General features: G+C 48.5%; 1 protein-coding gene across 1 annotated transcript in view; it reads left to right on the forward strand.

The window, feature by feature from the left end:
• The window catches only part of Irak2 (interleukin 1 receptor associated kinase 2), a 54,783-nt gene that overhangs the window by 29,042 nt on the left and 8,985 nt on the right, over positions 1 to 16,756 (forward strand). Inside the window, exons 4-9 of the mRNA XM_051155093.1 lie at positions 4,057 to 4,161; positions 6,311 to 6,511; positions 6,595 to 6,659; positions 10,197 to 10,311; positions 11,031 to 11,140; positions 13,082 to 13,277. Coding sequence (XP_051011050.1) covers positions 4,057 to 4,161; positions 6,311 to 6,511; positions 6,595 to 6,659; positions 10,197 to 10,311; positions 11,031 to 11,140; positions 13,082 to 13,277 — 792 coding nt within the window. The remainder of the gene's footprint in view (positions 1 to 4,056; positions 4,162 to 6,310; positions 6,512 to 6,594; positions 6,660 to 10,196; positions 10,312 to 11,030; positions 11,141 to 13,081; positions 13,278 to 16,756) is intronic.

Consider the following 16,756-nt stretch of genomic DNA (forward strand, 5'->3'; position numbering starts at 1 on the left):
TGCCTCTGCCTCCCCAGTGCTGAGATTATAAGTGTTTCTTTTTTTTTAAAAATTATTTATTTATTTTTATTTTATGTGCAATGGTGTTTTGCCTGCATGCATGTCTGTGTGAGTTATAGACAGTTGTGAGCTGCCATGTGGGTGTTGGGAATTGAACCCAGGTCCTCTGGCAGAGCAGTCGTGCTCTTAACCTCTGAGCTATCTCTCCAGTTCCCCCCACCTTTTTGTTTTGTTTTGTTTTGTTTTTCGAGACAGGGTCTCTGTGTTATATTGGCTGTCCCAGACTCATTTTGTAGACCAGGCTGGCCTTGAATTCACAGTGATCTGCCTGCCTCTGCCTTCCCAGTCCTGGGATTAAAAGCATGCACCACCACCGCCTGGCTCAGTCTGCCAGATGACCTGAGGACAGCCAGCAAAGACTCCCTCCCCCAGGACTCTATTCTCCTCTCCTGTAGCCTGTGGCCTGCAAGCTCAAGATCCTAGACCCATGAAATGCAGCTCACTGAGGGGTCTGAAGCTAGCCAGCCCTGCATGGAGAAGCCATCCTTAGGGGCTTGGGTCTGAGGCTGACCCACCTGTGACTCACTCAGCTTCCTCATTGCTCAGTTCCTCCATCTGTAAATAGGGTAAGGCCAGAGCCCATTGCTTCCTGTTGCAGAGAATCAGGCACCTCAGCTGGGTGGAGCCAGAGGCAGGAGAGTGAATGCAATTTCCAGGCCAACCTGCTTTCTATGGGGGTCTCTGCCAAGTCCAGAGGTGGCAAGTAACAGTCTATGTGAGGCAAGAAAGAAGTCCAGTTCAAAACAACTCAGCAGCCAGTCTTACTCAAACTTCTAGAGTCTGAGCCTGGGCAGTTTTATTTTAGACATACTTTAAACACAGTGCAACTTTGGAAATTTCCTGGTGATAATTGTCACAATAAAGTTTAAGGTGGGAATATATTGAAACTCTTTTGCAAAGTACATGTGACCTGTTTGACAAGGCATCTGAATCCGCTGGGAGGAAACCAGAGAGTTAGGGCTCAATTAAAATTTAGATGAAATGAATCTATTCTTACTGCTAGCAGAAGGATACAGCCTTAGAGCCAAACAGCGTGCTGTGCGGAAGTGAGGTTCAGGTGAGGTTTTAACATCAGAAAGATGTGCATTACAGCTGTCCATGGAATCCAGCGCAAGGCCAGAAAATTGTTTTGTTTCCTCAGTTGTTTCTTATTTTTTTCCCATTTGCACGTCAATAGGCAGGCTGCACAGAAGCAGAGGCAGCTGTCTCTGCCTCATAGCCCATTGTCCTCTTATCTCACCTGCAGCCCATTACAATCTCCCAGGCATCCCAGGCCCTTAAGGGATGCCCTAGTTCATGGTGTCTTCAGTCATCCCAGGGGGCCTGTGTAAATTATCACTCAGGTCTGAGCATGACTGGGCTGGTGCAGACCACTCTGGGCAGAGATAAACACAGTGCCATCAGGTTAGGGCTGGCTGTCCTGTCCTGACAGATTCTTGCTGGGTGGTGGTGGCACACATGCGCCTTTCATCCCAGCACTTGGGAGGCAGAGGCTACTACTTCAAGGCCAGCCTGGTCTATGCAGTGAGTTCCAGGACAGCCAGAACTAAACAGAGAAACCAAGTCTCAAAACAAACAAACAAACAAACATAAACATAAAAAAAAAGAAGAAAAGAAAAGGATAAAATAATTAATATTATAGCTTAAGGGGTTAGGGAAGGATCTAGTGTGTTTTAGCTCACACTTGGAGTTAGACTGTGAGCCCAAGGTCCTTGTGCCTTCTGGAGTTTTTATATCCAGTTCCAGGCCAGGTTGTGTAGTAAGACCCTGTCTCAGAAAGGGAGAGACAGAGATAGAGAGACAGAGACAGGGAGAGAGACAGGGGGTGCTGGGGAGGCAGTTAGAGCTAGGCCAAGGACTATTTCCTGTTACTAAAGACACTGAAGAAAGGAGAAAAAACATGCTAAGCTGGGAATTCTAATTACTAACAGGTAACCGTGTCCTTAGAGCCATGTCACACTGCTGTTTCTTTGCTAAAGGGGGAAGACTGAGAGGGTGGGTGGTGGTGGTGGGAGAATGGGGAGTTCAGGGTGCCCCTCTCTGTACTTTCACCTCTGTCAGCTTTTGTATGGCTCACTTTCCTGGGTGGCCCTGGGAAGCAGGTGTGCCTAGTCACTGGGCTGTCCCTGCAGTCCCTCCCACAGAAGCGGAAGTTGCTCTTTTGTTTTCGTAGTTGAAACAAGAAGAGCCATTCTTTCCGACTCTTACTGAGGCCCTGTGAACCCCGGGAAAGCCCCGGATTCCAGGCCCGTGTGCTGTCCAGGGAAGCTGGGGTTTGTCTGAGGGATTTGTTTTGGAGACTTTTGTGTAGAGATGAACGGGCCCTATAGGGTGTCCCTGTCCTTTCATGAGCCTGTGTAACACTCAGCAGGCTGAAAGCCATACACTAGGCTCCTGTGAGCCAGCTGTGGTGACAGTGCATGCAGTGTGTGTAGTGTTTGTGGTGCACTGTGTGTGGGAGGTGTGGTGTGTGTGTGCATGTGGTATAGTGTGGATTGTGTATTTGCATGATGTGTGGAGTTTGGTGTGCTTTATAGGTGTGGTGTGTGTGTGATATGCCTTGGTGTGGTGTAGGTTGTGTGTGTGTGTGTGTGTGTGTGTGTGTGTATGGTATGGTGTGGGGGTGTGTGTGATGTATGGAGTTTGGTGTGGCTTATGGTATGTATGTGTGTGTTATGGTGTGTGGTATGTGTGTGCATGTGATGTTTCTTTTCACGAATCTGCGGTGTCTATACAATGAAAGCAGTGCATTGAAGGCTCTGTACTGTTGTCCAGGTGGCATATATAGCCCATGGCTACTTCATCTCCTGCGTTACTCTTCTTTGCCCCACCATCTGGGAAAGGCTTAGACAATTTTTTATTTATGTTTATATTTTGGTTTTTCTGAGACAGAGTATCTCTGTGTAACAGAGCCCTGGCTGTCCTGGACTCTCTTTGTAGACCAGGCAGGCTTCAAACTCACAGAGATCCGCCTGCCTCTGCCTTCCAAGTGCTGGGATTAAAGGCATGTGCCAAATAATTAAAAAAAAAAACAAGAACAAAAACAAAACAAAACAAAAAACCATTTAAAAATGGGAAACCCTGGTCGGGTGTTGGTGGCACAAACTTTAATCCCAGCTCTTGGGATACAGATCCAGCCTGATCTATAGAGTGAGTTACAGGACAGCCAGGGCTACACAGAGAAACCCAGTCTTGAAACACCAAATAAATAAAAAACAAAACAAAGCAAAGCAAAACAAAACAAAAAACAACCAATCAGCCAAAAACAAACAAGCAAACAACCCTGGACCCAAGCATAGAGTATTCGTGCTGCCATCTGCCAGCTTCAGTGATGATCAGACGTCTGATGACCCAATGGCCACCAAGGAGCTGTTTCCAGGACTCCTGAGGGTACCAGAGTCTGTGCATACTCAAGTCCCTGCTGCAAAGTGGCATGATATATGCATGTCCCCCTTGGTTACTGGTGCCCACAGGATGGAGGTGTTTGCTGAGTAACTGCGCCTAGGTTATATCCTGAGTGAGTGCTGGGCCTTTCCCTGCCCTTCCTCAGTACCCTTAACTTTCCCAGTCCTGCAGGACATCTCAGGTGGACGCTCCTTGTCGCCCAGCCTATGTGGCCCCTTATGCTCCTAGCCTTACTCTATTCCCCCATACCCCCCTTCCGCCCCCTACCTCCAGCTTCCCTGGGGAGTGGGTGGTGAATGGCACCTACTGTGCTGGCACCTACTGTGCTGCCACCGTGGAGGTTTCTCTGTGTCCTCAGCTGTTCTCTGCCAGGCAGCGGGACAGCACAGGGGCATCCCCTGGGTGCTCGCTGCATCTCCCACTTCCTGGTCCCCTCCTGTCCTTAGAGATGATGAGCTGCTTAAAGGAACTGACACCCAAGGAGCTTGTCGGCTGGCCCATGGTGTCAGGAGGTGACAGCACTGGTTGAGAGAGAAGTTTACTTTGGGGTGAGTCCCAGGCAGAGTGCTGACCCTGTCATCCTTTCCAGAGACCGCCATGGCTGGGGCCCAGCAGCAGGCCTCGAACCAGCTTCCACACAAGGAGGATGCCCCTTGTTCCTTGAAAACGGACCTACCTGACTCTTCCCAATCTAAGGTAAACCCACCCTTCACTTCTATCTCAGTTGTGTCCTGGCTTGTGGTCCTCTCAGAAACACAGATTCTTTATTCCCTGAGACTAGTGTCGGGGTAGGGAGGACAAGGAGGAGACTCCATGCTTCTGAGACTTGGGTTTTCAGAATGTGCTGTGACTTTACTCCTGTAGGTACTTTCAACCCTCATTCATTAATGCTCCCAGGCAGTGTGAGCTATCTTGGTGTAACTCTGTTGGTGGTGAGGTGATTATGATTCACACTGGGTTTGGAATGAAAGCATTGGGCTGGAGTGCAGCTCTGTGGTACAGCCCTGGCTTCTACCCCAGTCAAGGTGGCGGGGGTGGGGTGGGGTGGGGTCGGGGGGCGGGGGAGTTTTCTGCTCTTTTTGAGACAGGGTTCCATGTAGCCCAGGCAGGCTTCGAACTTGCTGTATAGCTGAGGATAATCTTGAGCTTTGGATTCTACTGCCTCCACCTCCCAAGTTATTGGATAGCAGGCATAGCACACACAGAGTTTATGTGTGTTACGGGTGGAACTCAAGGCTGTGCATGTCAGGCAAGCGCTCCACCAAATGAGCTGCATCTTTATTATTGAGACAAGTTCTCACTATGTCGCTCAGTCTGGATTTGTGAATCCGTCCACCTTTGTGTCCCAAACGCTGTGATCATGGGCATGTAGTACCATGCCCAGTTTTCCCTCTGATTTGAAAAGATAATTAAAGCCTGGAGCGGTGGCATAGGCCTTTAATGCCAGCACTTGGGAGACAGAGGTAGGCAGTTCTCTGTGACTTAGAGGCTAGTGTGGTGCACATAGTGAGTTCTAGGCCAACCAGATCAAAATAGTGAAACCCTGCTTGATTGTTTGATTTTGTTTTTGTTTTTGTTTTTTTTTAAGATAGGGCTTCTCTGTGTAGCCGTGGATGGCCTGGAACTTGCTCTGTAGACCAGACTGCCCTTGAATTCAGAGATCTGCCTGCCTCTCCCTCCCTGAGTGTTGGGATTAAAGGCTTGATCCATCATGCCTGGCTCAGTGAAACCCTGGTGTTTTGTTTGTTTTGTTTTTAAAATATTAAAAGTTTCTGTATTCTTGAAGAGTTTAGGGTTTGGGCTTGGTACCTGGGTGAGAAATCAGCAGTTCCTGGGACTGGTTAATACGTGTCTTTTGCAATGTTGTTAATCATTTCAGGGATGGTTGAGTCATTGAGAACCTTTAGTCCCAGCCCTTGGAGGAAAGGCAGGCGGGTCTCTAAACAAGGCAGCCTAGTCTACATAGTGTGTTTCAGGCTAGCCAGTGCTACATAGGGAAACTCTGCCTCAAAAAAAAAAAAAAAAAAAAAAAAAGTTTCCCTTAACATTTATTTTCTTTTCTTCTTTTTATTTTTTTGTGCATTATCTTTAAATTTTTATTCTACTTTTATTTAGTATGTATGTATGTATGTAGGTATGTATGTGAATGTGTGAGGGCATGTGCCTAGCATGCCTACATGTGGAGTTAGAGGACAACTTTCAGGAGTGAATCATTTGTGTCCTGGGGATTGAACTGAGGTCGCCAGGCTTCTCAAGTGCCTTTACCTGGTGAGCCATCTTGCTGGCCTATTCTCATTTTTTTGTTATTGTTTTTTGCTTTTTGTTTTCTGAGACAGGGTTTCTCTGTGTAGCCTTAATTGTCCTGGGCTTGCTTTGTAGACCAGGCTGACCTCGAACTCACAGTGATCCCCCTGCCTCTGCCTCCCCACCATTCTCATTTTTGATAAACAAATCCTACTGTATCTACCTGGCAGGACACACATTTGTCTCGAACTGCCCAGTTTTTCCTAGAACTGCTAATAAGGGTATATGTAACTTTGAAAATATACATTTCTGTGCACCTGTGTTTGAAAAGCGGCGTGCTAGGAGCCAGACTTCTGATTATGGTCTTCCCTATGTGCCAATCTCCAAAGCCCTGCTTAGAAACCTGTGTGGTTATTTGACTATACATGTTGCTTGCCAGAACTCTGGAGGCCTGGAGGGTGCAGGTGTAAGGGCAGGCCTGTGGTGTCTTTGTTACCACTTATAGCAAGATGAGAACACTCCTTAGTGTTCCAGGTCCCCCTGGGGAGCAGGGAAGGCCAACTCCCCTGGTTATGACCCACTCTTCTCTCTCAACCCCCAGTGTCTCAGCACCTCTACGTCAGTCCCCAAGCAGGAAAAGCTTTTGAGTTTGCCTGGAGACAGGCTTTTCTGGAGTGAGGCAGATGTCATCCAAGCAACTGAGGACTTTGACCAAAGCCACCGAGTCAGTGAGGGGACCTTCGCTGATGTCTACCGGGGGCAAAGGCATGGTGTGACCTTCGCCTTCAAGAAGCTCAGAGAGGTGAGCTGGGGGTGTCTGCAGGGAGGGCAGGGCCTGGGGCCTGAGGCTGGATGGATCTTCAGGGGTTGTGTATTTTCCCACAGATGGCTGGCTCCAGTCCAGGGTCCATGGATAGATTCCTGCAGGCAGAGATGCAGCTGTGCCTCAGGTAAGTTTCCTGAGTAGAGCTCCTGGCCTGATGATGACAGGGGACAGCACAGTACTTCCTGTGTGCCAGGCAGGTGGTTATCACTGCCATGATTACTTGGGGTCATCTTCTGTTGCACAAGTTTGCTAATTTCCTGGTTCTAGGGGTGGGAAGTCAGAGGGCATCCCGTGAGGCCTCCCTCAGAGTGGTACCACAGCAGTCAGCCCTAGCCCATGCCCTTACCTAACCCCAATTACTCCTAAGCATCTTGTCTCCAAATACCTCTGACTATAAGTTGAGGATTAAGTTTCCAACATGCTTCAGAACATGCTTAGGCCATAGCATAGACAAGCTCATTCCATCTTCATCAGAATGCTACAGCACAGATACCAAGGCCACACTTGTATAGGTGTATGAGTTGGGACCCAGAGAGGTTCAGTGTTTGGCCCAAGACCACATAGTAAGTGGCAGGGCCAGAATGAGTCTTTGTGGACTGTCTCCAGAGTCCCTGCTCTTCTTATTCTTGGGTTAGAATTCTCAAGAAGCCTTGGCTTGTTCTAGCTTCTTCCATGTATGAAGATAGGGACCCTTTCTATGCCATTTTGAAAGAGGCAAACTGGCTGGTGGTCTGATGGCAAATCTATCTTAACACTAGCTCTCTAGATATGTGGGGACCCACAGAACTAAATATACCTCTCTGTGTGTTCTATAGCCTGAGAGGTTTTTTGTTTTTTGTTTTCTTTTTGTGTTTCCCAAGACAAGGTTTCTCTGTGTAGCCTTGGCTGTCCTGGATTTGTTTTTGTAGACCAGATTATCCTTGAACTCACAGAAATCCGCCTGCCTCTGCTTCCTGAGTGCTGGGATTAAAGGCATGTGCCACTACAGTTGGCCCGGTTTTTATATTTTAAGAGGGTTGAAACAAATCAAAAGAATATCTCAGAGTCCACAAACATGAGATGTCGTAAAATAAAGTTTTATTGGTACATGGCTGTGTTTATCAGTGTCTGTGGCTCCTTCTGGGCAGAACACACAGTAGGGCAGTTGCTAGAGTCTACAGTCTGTGGAGAAAACGTGTTTACTAACTCACTCTTTACAAGTTGCCTGCGGGGCTGGAGAGGTAGCCAAGTATGCACAGGGCCCTGGCTTCCAGTCCCACCAGCCCCCTTCCAGCTCCCTACCTTACTGCCCCCCCCCCCAAAGATTACAGGTGTAAAGTAATAAAGCCTCCAAAAGTTACCTTCCAATTGGTTCACTTTGCTGGTGGCACCCTCTTGTCATCCCAGCACTTGAGGGGATGAGGCAGGAAGGCTGCATCCTCAAGGCTTCCCACCCCAGAGCTAGGAGGGGCTTGGAGAGAGGACAGTTGGGGGCTGAGATGTGCCCTGGCTTTGGTCATAGTTGACTGGTGACTTGAGAGATGTGCACTGACCACCTGTCATCGTGAGCTGCCACCGAGCATAGGAAGTTCCACAGACAAATAAAACTGTACTGTAGAGCATTTTGAGAAACACAAAAGGGTATGAGGGGTGATCCTCAAAGTGCCTACCTAGCCTAGCAGGTGTGCAGCCTCCCATTTGATCCCCAGCACTGCCCCACCCTGAAAAAAAAAAAAAGCTCAACAAAGTTATAAGAAAACTTGCACGAGATGTAGTGGCAGTTCGGACCTTTAATTCCAGCAGAGGCAGGCGGATCTCTGTGAGCTGTCACATTTACTGGTTTTTGTTTTTGTTTTTTTAAAGATTTATTTTTTATGTAAATGAGCGCTCTATCTACATGTACACCTGCAGGCCAGAAGAGGGCATCAGATCACAGTACAGATGGTTGTGAGCCACCACGTGGTTGCTGGGAATTGAACTCAGGACCTCTGGAAGAGCAGACAGTGCTCTTAACCACTGAGCCATGTCTCCAGCCCACATTTACTGGTTTTGTAATTTTTATTTTCTGTTGTTGTTTTGGGGTTTGGTGGCATGTGTTTCTCGTGGTCCTGAAGACTGAGCCTAGCTAGGGCTTTCCATATGCTCAGCAGCTTGAGCCCTGAGCTATATCCGCAGCCCTCCTTTATATTGGGTTAGGCTTTTACTAGTTGCTTAGTCTGGTTTAGAACTCGTAGTCCTTTGCTCAGCTTCCTGGGTCCTCCAGATTTGGTTTGTTCTTTCTTCCTTCTTTTTTAATTTTCTTTTTCTTTCTTTTCTTTTCTTTTTTGTTTAAGATTTATTTATTTATTATTATGTATACAGTGCTCTGCCTGCATGTATACCTGCAGGCCAGAAGAGGCCATCAGATCTCATTATAGATGGTTGTGAGCCACCATGTAGTTGCTGGGAATTGAACTTAGGACCTCAGGAGGAGCAGTCAGTGCTCTTAACCTCTGAGCTATCTCTCCAGTGCCCCCCGCCCTTTTTTTTAAAGACAGGATCTTGTTATATAGCTCTGGTTGTCCTGGAACTCACTCTATTTTTTTATTTTTATTTTTTGGTTTTTCAAGACAGGGTTTCTCTGTGTAGCCTTGGGTGTCTTGGACTCACTTTATAGACCAGGCTGGCCTTGAACTCACAGAGATCCTTTTGCCTCTGCCTCCTGAGTGCTAGGATTAAAGGTGTGCATGGCTTTAGTTTTGTTATTTCTTCTTTACCTGTGTGTGTGTGTGTGTGTGTGTGTGTGTTTGAGACAGGGTTTCTCTAGGTAGCTCTGGCTGTCCTGGAACTCACTTTGTAGACCAGGCTGTCCTCAAACTCTGAGATCTGCCTGCTTCTGCCTCCTGAGAGCTGGGATTAAAGACATGCATCATTATGTTTGGCTTAGTTTATTTCTTAATACTTTTTCTAGTCATGCATGTGAAAGAGCACACATGTGTGTAACCACGTATATACTCACTTAATGCAAACTAGACATGTAGTTATGCCCTTGCTTCAACTCTGTGCTCTCACCAGCTCGGTGGTCACTCCTTCATTCATTAGTAGCCCAGGCTACAGGGAGTGCTCTCTTGAAGCCAGCTAGCCTGCCCCCTATATCATGGTGCAGTACAGACAGGCATGCAGAATGAGACAGGCATGAAGAAGAGCACAGGAAGGCAGCAAGATCTGGCACAAAGCCATTTGTATATACCTAGGGAGGTTGGCTGGGCTGTGACCATGAGAAGGGCATGGGAAGCTGTGTGTGACCGTGCTCAGTGATTCCGGAGGCATGGGGTTTCTGGGAGGCAGGACAGAAGTGTCCTTTGCCCAGAGAGACATGTGGATGGTTCACATGTGGAGCATGAGATGTGGCCGGAGCCATGAGGAAAGCCAAGAGGAGGAAGGTGACTCAGACAGTGGGAGTCCCCAAGTTAAACCAACCTGAGGCGGGTGTGGTGGCCTCTAGCAGGTTCTTCATCCTTCAGCCTGTTCCCAGAAGTGGGGTGGGGGTGGTACCAGACTGCACAGCAGGGAAGTAGGGTGAGGCTATCAGGGTCCACAGCCTGTGGTGCTGGGAGGTGGCTGGTGGCCTGGACTGGGAAGGGAGGGTCTGCCTTTGGCGCTTGCTCTTTGATGCCTGACTGTACACTCCTGCTGGGTTCAGATGCTGCCACCCCAACATCCTACCGCTGCTGGGCTTCTGTACCGGACGGCAGTTCCACAGCCTCATCTACCCCTACATGGCCAATGGTTCTCTGCACGACAGACTTCAGGCTCAGGTAAGCCCCTGGGGTGTGAACTGTGGTCAGAGAACGGAGCAAATAGCTGCCTATGGGTCAAGTGAAGGCCTTAGAAGAACGCGAACTTTCTCGAAAGCTCAGGAAACCCTCAGTACAGATACCAGTGTATCCTTTCTTTCTCTTTTCTCCTCTTCTTCCTCCTCTTCCTCCTCCTCCTCCTCCTTCTTTTGAGACAGGAGTACCAATAGTCAGGCTAGCCCCAAACTTTCTATATGGTAGACAATGACCTTGAACTTTTAATCCTCCTGCCTTTACTTCCTGAGTGCTAGGAGTCCAAGTGTGTGCTAGCATGCCTGGTTTATGCAGTGTCTGGGAATAAAACCCAGGACCTCGTTGATGGCAGCAGACGGCTTATAACTGGATGACATCCCCTCGTCTCCCTCCTCTCTCCTTTTGCTGCTAAGATCAAAGCTAAGACTTTATACAGGGGATGCCCCCAGCCTTACATTGCCATTTCACACCCAAGGAAATGGAGGCTCCGAGGGCTTCAAGTCTCTTTCCCAAAGTCACACAGCCCATGTCTCTGAGGTTGGGTTTGCAAGTTGATATGTCTGCTATGAATACTATCGTTTCAAGCCAGTACGTCACACTGGCTGAGCCCCGTGACCAAGGACGGATTCAATGGAGTCCAAGAACAGGCCATGAAGACTTTAGAATGGTGCAGGAGTGATTCTTTCTGTTCCTTCCTTTTCTCTTAGGGTGACTCAGACCTGCTGCCCTGGCCCCAGCGTGCCAGCATCTGCTCAGGGCTCCTTTTAGCCGTGGAACACCTGCATAGCCTGGACATCATCCACAGCAATGTCAAGAGGTGAGAGGGCCGGATGAGCCGGGCCTGCTCTCCAGGCCTGGCTCTGAGAATGAGGCCAGCCTCTGTTCTTGCTCCCCGTCCCCAATCTCCTCTACCGCCCCTGCCTTGGGGACCTTAACTCTCTCCTTAGACTTTCAAAAACCCAGTATTTCTGAGATGTGCCCTCTGCTCACGGGCGGAATTCAGAGCTGTGTGTCACCATGTGTGTGGCCATTCTGAGTTAGTTTCCCCACAGGCCACAGGCCACAGGAGCCAGGGAGTCTGGGAACTGTGCCCAGCCTCAGGATTTGAGCTTCCCCTGTTTAAACATTTCTCAGTACCCACCTTGCCTGTGTCTGCTGAGGATAGGTCTTGTCAGGGAGGCTTCCTGTTCCCAGCATCTTAGCATCAGATGTCCAAGAGCAAGAGAACTGGTAGCATGGGAGTGATTCTAGAAGAGTCCAAAGCAGAAGCAGCTCCTCGGCTGGAGGTCTCGTGGTTCCTCAAAGTTCCCTCCCATGTGGCACATGTCAACTCAAAAGCTCTTTCCTCTCCTGAATTACACCTGATGGCACTTGTACCCATGCTGAGAAAGGAACAGAGGGAGAGAGCCAGCTGCTGACCCGCTGCCTAGCATAGTGGGTCTGCTGATTTCTGGGCTTTGTTTTGTTTTGTTTTTTAATTTTGTTTTTTCTTTTCCTTTTCTTTTTATGTATATAGGTCAGGGGATTGAACTCAGTATTGAGTGTGTCGGGTGAGCTCTGCCACCAAGCTGCACCCTCACACATTTTCAGTTTCTTGCTTTCCTCTCACATTAGCCCTTACCCCTAAGATGGTTTTCTGGCTTCCAGTTCCTCCTCTGCCTTTCCACCTTATTTGAGCATGGGAGCCATCTCCCCACGTTGCAAGGCATCGTGGTTTGCTGTGACTTCTTTGTCTTGCGGTGAAGTGGGTCGCCCACGTTTCTCTATATCCGTCTAATAGTAGATATTGGAGTTGCTGGCTATTATGAAAAGGATTTTTAAACTTTTTTTTTTTTCTGGTTTATTGAGATAAGGGTATGGCCCGTAACTTACAATGTAGCCCAGGCTGACCTAAGCTCACTATGTAGCCTAAGCTGGCCTTGAACTTCCAACAGTCCTCCTATCTCCATTTCCTGAGTGTTGGGATTCGATATGAGCTACTACTGGGTCTGGCCTGGCCTCTTCTTTTTCAAATACTGTTGGATGGGCCAGTGAGATGGCTCAGTGGGTAAAGATGCTTGCTGCCAAGCCCAATTACCTCAATTTGATCCTTTGAACCTAAATGATAGAAGAAGAGAGCCAGCCCCTGCAAATTGTCCTGAGCTCCCCTGGAGCACGCGTACTCCCCACAAATCAATTTCATAAAATACTGCTAAGGTTAGTCCTAAACACGAAGCTTAACTTTTTGTCCCTCAGGAATTTCTTTCTCTGCGCTAACTCCCTCCAATCAGGACCGGATCAAAGGCTATTTTAACCTCTCTTTTTGAAATTTAGAAAGTGTTCCCTTCCTGTGCAGCCTGAGCACATTGACCTAGAAAGGATGCCAGTGTTGGAATTTGCACCGGGAGGCCAGAGCTTGTAGTAGGAAGAGTCCAGGCCAGCACGAGCTCTGGGCTTGGCCTGCTGTGCTGGCCAGGGCTGACATCTGTGGGCAGTGGGAGTCTGCATCTCTGGCCACGTTCCTGGGGCAACTAGGCTAATGTTCAACTCCATTTCCATTTAGTCGAATGAATGGGCTTCCAAGGCCCTGCCCATTTAGGGGTGGCTATTTTATGTTGAGGGTCTTCTGTGACCACTCCCCCTAACACACACACAAACACACACACACACACACTCACAGGGCTGACATTGCCCATGGCTAAACTGTTTGGCCAAAGTGTCTCCATGGCAACCTTTTCTTCCCAGAGTTCAAAGGTTCTTGTCACTTGCTTTCCCACAGTGCCAACATTTTGCTGGACCAGCATCTCAATCCCAAGCTGGCCCATCCAGTCGCTCATCTGTGTCCTGCCAATAAAAAGACCAAATACACTGTAATGAAGACCCACCTGTTCCAAGTCTCAGTTGCATATCTGCCTGAAAACTTCATCAGAGTGGGGCAGCTGACCAAGCAAGTGGACACCTTCAGCTGTGGAATTGTAAGAAGTTCCTTCTCTGCCCCGAGGCTGTCTGTATGCATGGGGCTTGCGTGGAGGCACAACAGAAGCTGCCAGACTCTGGCCTACAGGCCAGATCTGAGACAAAGCCTATTGGGGAATTTTTTTACAATATTTTTATTTTATTTGTTTTTAGTTTGTGGGTGTGTGATGTGTGTTGGGTGGGGGATGGCGTGGCGGGGGTGTAAGTCAGGGGTCTTTTTATTTTGGCTTTTTTGAGACAGGGTTTCTCTGTGCAGCCTTGGTTGTCCTGGACTTGCTTTGTAGACCAAGCTGGCCTCGAACTCACAGTGATCTGCCTGCCTCTGCCTCTGGAGTGCTGGGATTAAAGGCGTGCACCACAACGCCCAGGCTTCAGTCCATCTTTTCAACACCCATTTATCATTCCCATCATAGTCACTCATCCAGTTAGTGTTCATCCACCTCTCCTACATACTCCCCGCCCATGAGCAGGTACCAGGTATGTAAAGTGTGGTATAGTCTGAGCCTGATGATCTGCGCAGTTTATCTTTGGGATACACTGACTCCTTTCAATGCCTACAGGACTGGTGTGTTAAAATGATCTGGGTGTGGTGGCACACACCTGTAATCTCAGCACTCAGGAGGCAGAGGCAGGAAGATCTCTTTGAGTTTGGGGCCAGCCTGGTCTACGAAGCAAGTCCAGGACAGCCAGGGCTACACAGAGAAACCCTGTCTCAAAAAAACACTTAAAAAAAAAGTGTGTGTGTGTGTGTGTGTGTGTGTGTGTGTGTGTGTGTGTGTGTGTGTACATGTGTATGCATGCGCTTGCTTAGAGGACAGATCGCTTTGGAAGACACTGTTGAACAAAGCCAAACAGATTTTCTATTATAGAGTTAATAGGATCCTGACTCTATGACCTAAACTCACCAGAGAATGCTATGCAGGCTTTCCCAACTTCACTTAATGGTGGAACCTTGTTTTCCTGATGTGTTTCTTGCCTGGCGTTCTACAGAACCTGCTTGGGAAACAGTCTGTTGCCTGCAGCCAAACTCAGAGGGCCGTACTCAGCCGTCTGCTCCTGTGCTCCTCCCAGTGTTGAGCTCTGAACTTCCTTCTCTCTGTGATCACAGTCTCCTGTCTGCTTATATCTGCCTCTGAAACCCTCACTGTCCTCAACTGAACCTCTGTGTTTCCTTCTGTTCAGTTTCCTTCTGCCCATTGGCTGGCCACTCTGCAGGTTCCCATGTCTCCCCTTCCCCTGCCCCACCCCGGTAAGTTCCCTGTGTGTGCTTCAGTGAGGCCAAGCACCCCTTCTCGGGGAACCAGTGGGGAGGCAGTGGGAGTTCCCCCAAGAACCTAGGCAATTTAGGAAGACGAACAAACAAAATAGAATAAAACAAAGGAAAACAAATAAACAAAAAACTAAAAAAAAAGTGAAAACAAACTAATAAAGCAGACCCTCTAGCCACATGGCAATATGGCCTAGTCCAGTACAGTCACTTCAGCCATGTAGTTAGAGACTCCATGTCTCTTGGCCTTAGTTTTGCCTTCTGTAAAATGGGGTTAGTGGTGCTTATAGACAGTAATGGGGCTGAGTGTGGTGGCACACACCTTTTTGTTTTGTTTCTTGAGACAGGGTTTCTCTCTGTAACCTTGGCTGTCCTGGACTCACTTTGTAGACCAGGCTGGCCTCCAACTCACAGAGATCCACTTGCGTCTGCCTCTCAGGGTGCTGGCATTGCAGGCTTGTGACAGCTGGTAGCACACATCTTTAATCGCAGCACTCAGCAGGCAGAGGCAGCTGATATTTGTGAGTTCACTTATGGACCAGCCTGGTCTACAAAGTGAGTTCCAGGACAGCCAGGGCTATGTAAAAAGACTTTTTCTCAAACAAACAAATATTTTACAAGAGACTAATGGGTGGCTGGGTGGTGGTTGTGCACACCTTTAATCCTAGCACTCAGGAGGCAGAGGTAAGTAGATCACTGAGTTCAAGTCCAGCCTGGTCTACAGAGCGAATTCAGGACAGCCAAGGCTACACAGAGAAACCCTGTCTTAAACCCCGCCCCCCAAATAAATAAAAAATAAACAAGAGAGTAATGAGATACTATATATGAATGGATATTGTGGGTATTAATATGTGTGTGTGTGTGTGTGTGTGTGTGTGAGCCCACGCACATGTGCTTGCCCGCTTGCATGCAGGTGCGCACATGTCATACTGCCTGGCGTGGAGGCCACAGAACAACTATCTGGAGTTGCTGTTTTTCTCCTGTCACCTAGTGGGATTGAACTCAAGTACTCTGGCCTGCATGCCAGTGCCTCATTTTGTCCCCTCTGTCTCTGTGTTTTTATGCCCGCTAAGTGGCCCCTGCCAGGGACCTGTTCATTCCAGAACCACATGGCTGAGACAGAGGAGACTTCTGTCTGAGGGTTTCTCTCTTCCTGCAAGGACCTGGTTGGCAGTCCCTTTTCAACTGGCTGCAATCCCTTTCTAGTGTGGTGCCCTATGCTGCCCCCTCCTGGCCCCTGCCAAGTGTGCTCCTTGTTCCCCTAAGAGCAGGGTCACCTCAGTGCCTGACCTGCTGTGAACTGCTCTAACCAGTTGCAGGAGGGTGTGGGGCAGACTTGACAGGAAAGATAGTTGTTTATCCGGCAGTACAGCTGCTCTACCACACGTGACTGATGCAGAGTCTGGGCCCAGGTTTCAGTTCCCAGCCCTGGGCTCACTTCTTGTGCAGGGTACCCACTTGCGCCTGCGTGTGTGTGTGTGTGTGTGTGTGTGTGTGTGTGTGTGTTTCCAAGGCAGGGTTTCTTTGTGTAGCTTTGGCTGTCTTAAAACCTGCTCTGTATAGCAGATTGGCCTCAAACTCAGAGGTGCACCTGTCCCTGCTTCCCAAGTGCTGGGATTAAAGGTGTGCGTCACCATCACCTGGCTCAGTCCTGTGTCTTTACACTGATGAGAATTCCATGAAAGGCAGGCTTGCCCTTCATACAGACACATACCATAGTTTTGGGTGTTGGCTTTCAGCTGCTCAGGCCTGCGCTTCTTTGTGAGTGAATGAAGTAGGCAAAACTGGTGGTGTGGCAGGAGAACCAGGAACTCACGGCCACTCTCAGCTACTGAGTAAATTCATGGCCAGCCTGGACTTCACTTAATGTCTCAAAAACAAAACGTAGGGCTATCAAGATGGCTCAGTGGATAAAGGCACTTGCTGCCAAGCCTGACAACCTGATTCCAGCCCTGGGACCCACCTAGTAGAAGGAGATCCACCTCCTATGGGTCACACTCTCACCTCTACACAGGTGGGGTGACACATGAATACCAACACACACACATACACAAATATACATACAAACACACACATATACAAACATACATACATACACATAAAACACATACACACACTCACACACATACAAAAACACATACACACAAACACACACACATACAAACACATATACACATTCACACACAAACACACACACACACAAACACATAT

The sequence above is a fragment of the Acomys russatus genome, chromosome 13, assembly GCF_903995435.1.
Source record: "Acomys russatus chromosome 13, mAcoRus1.1, whole genome shotgun sequence".
Lineage (NCBI taxonomy): Eukaryota > Metazoa > Chordata > Mammalia > Rodentia > Muridae > Acomys > Acomys russatus.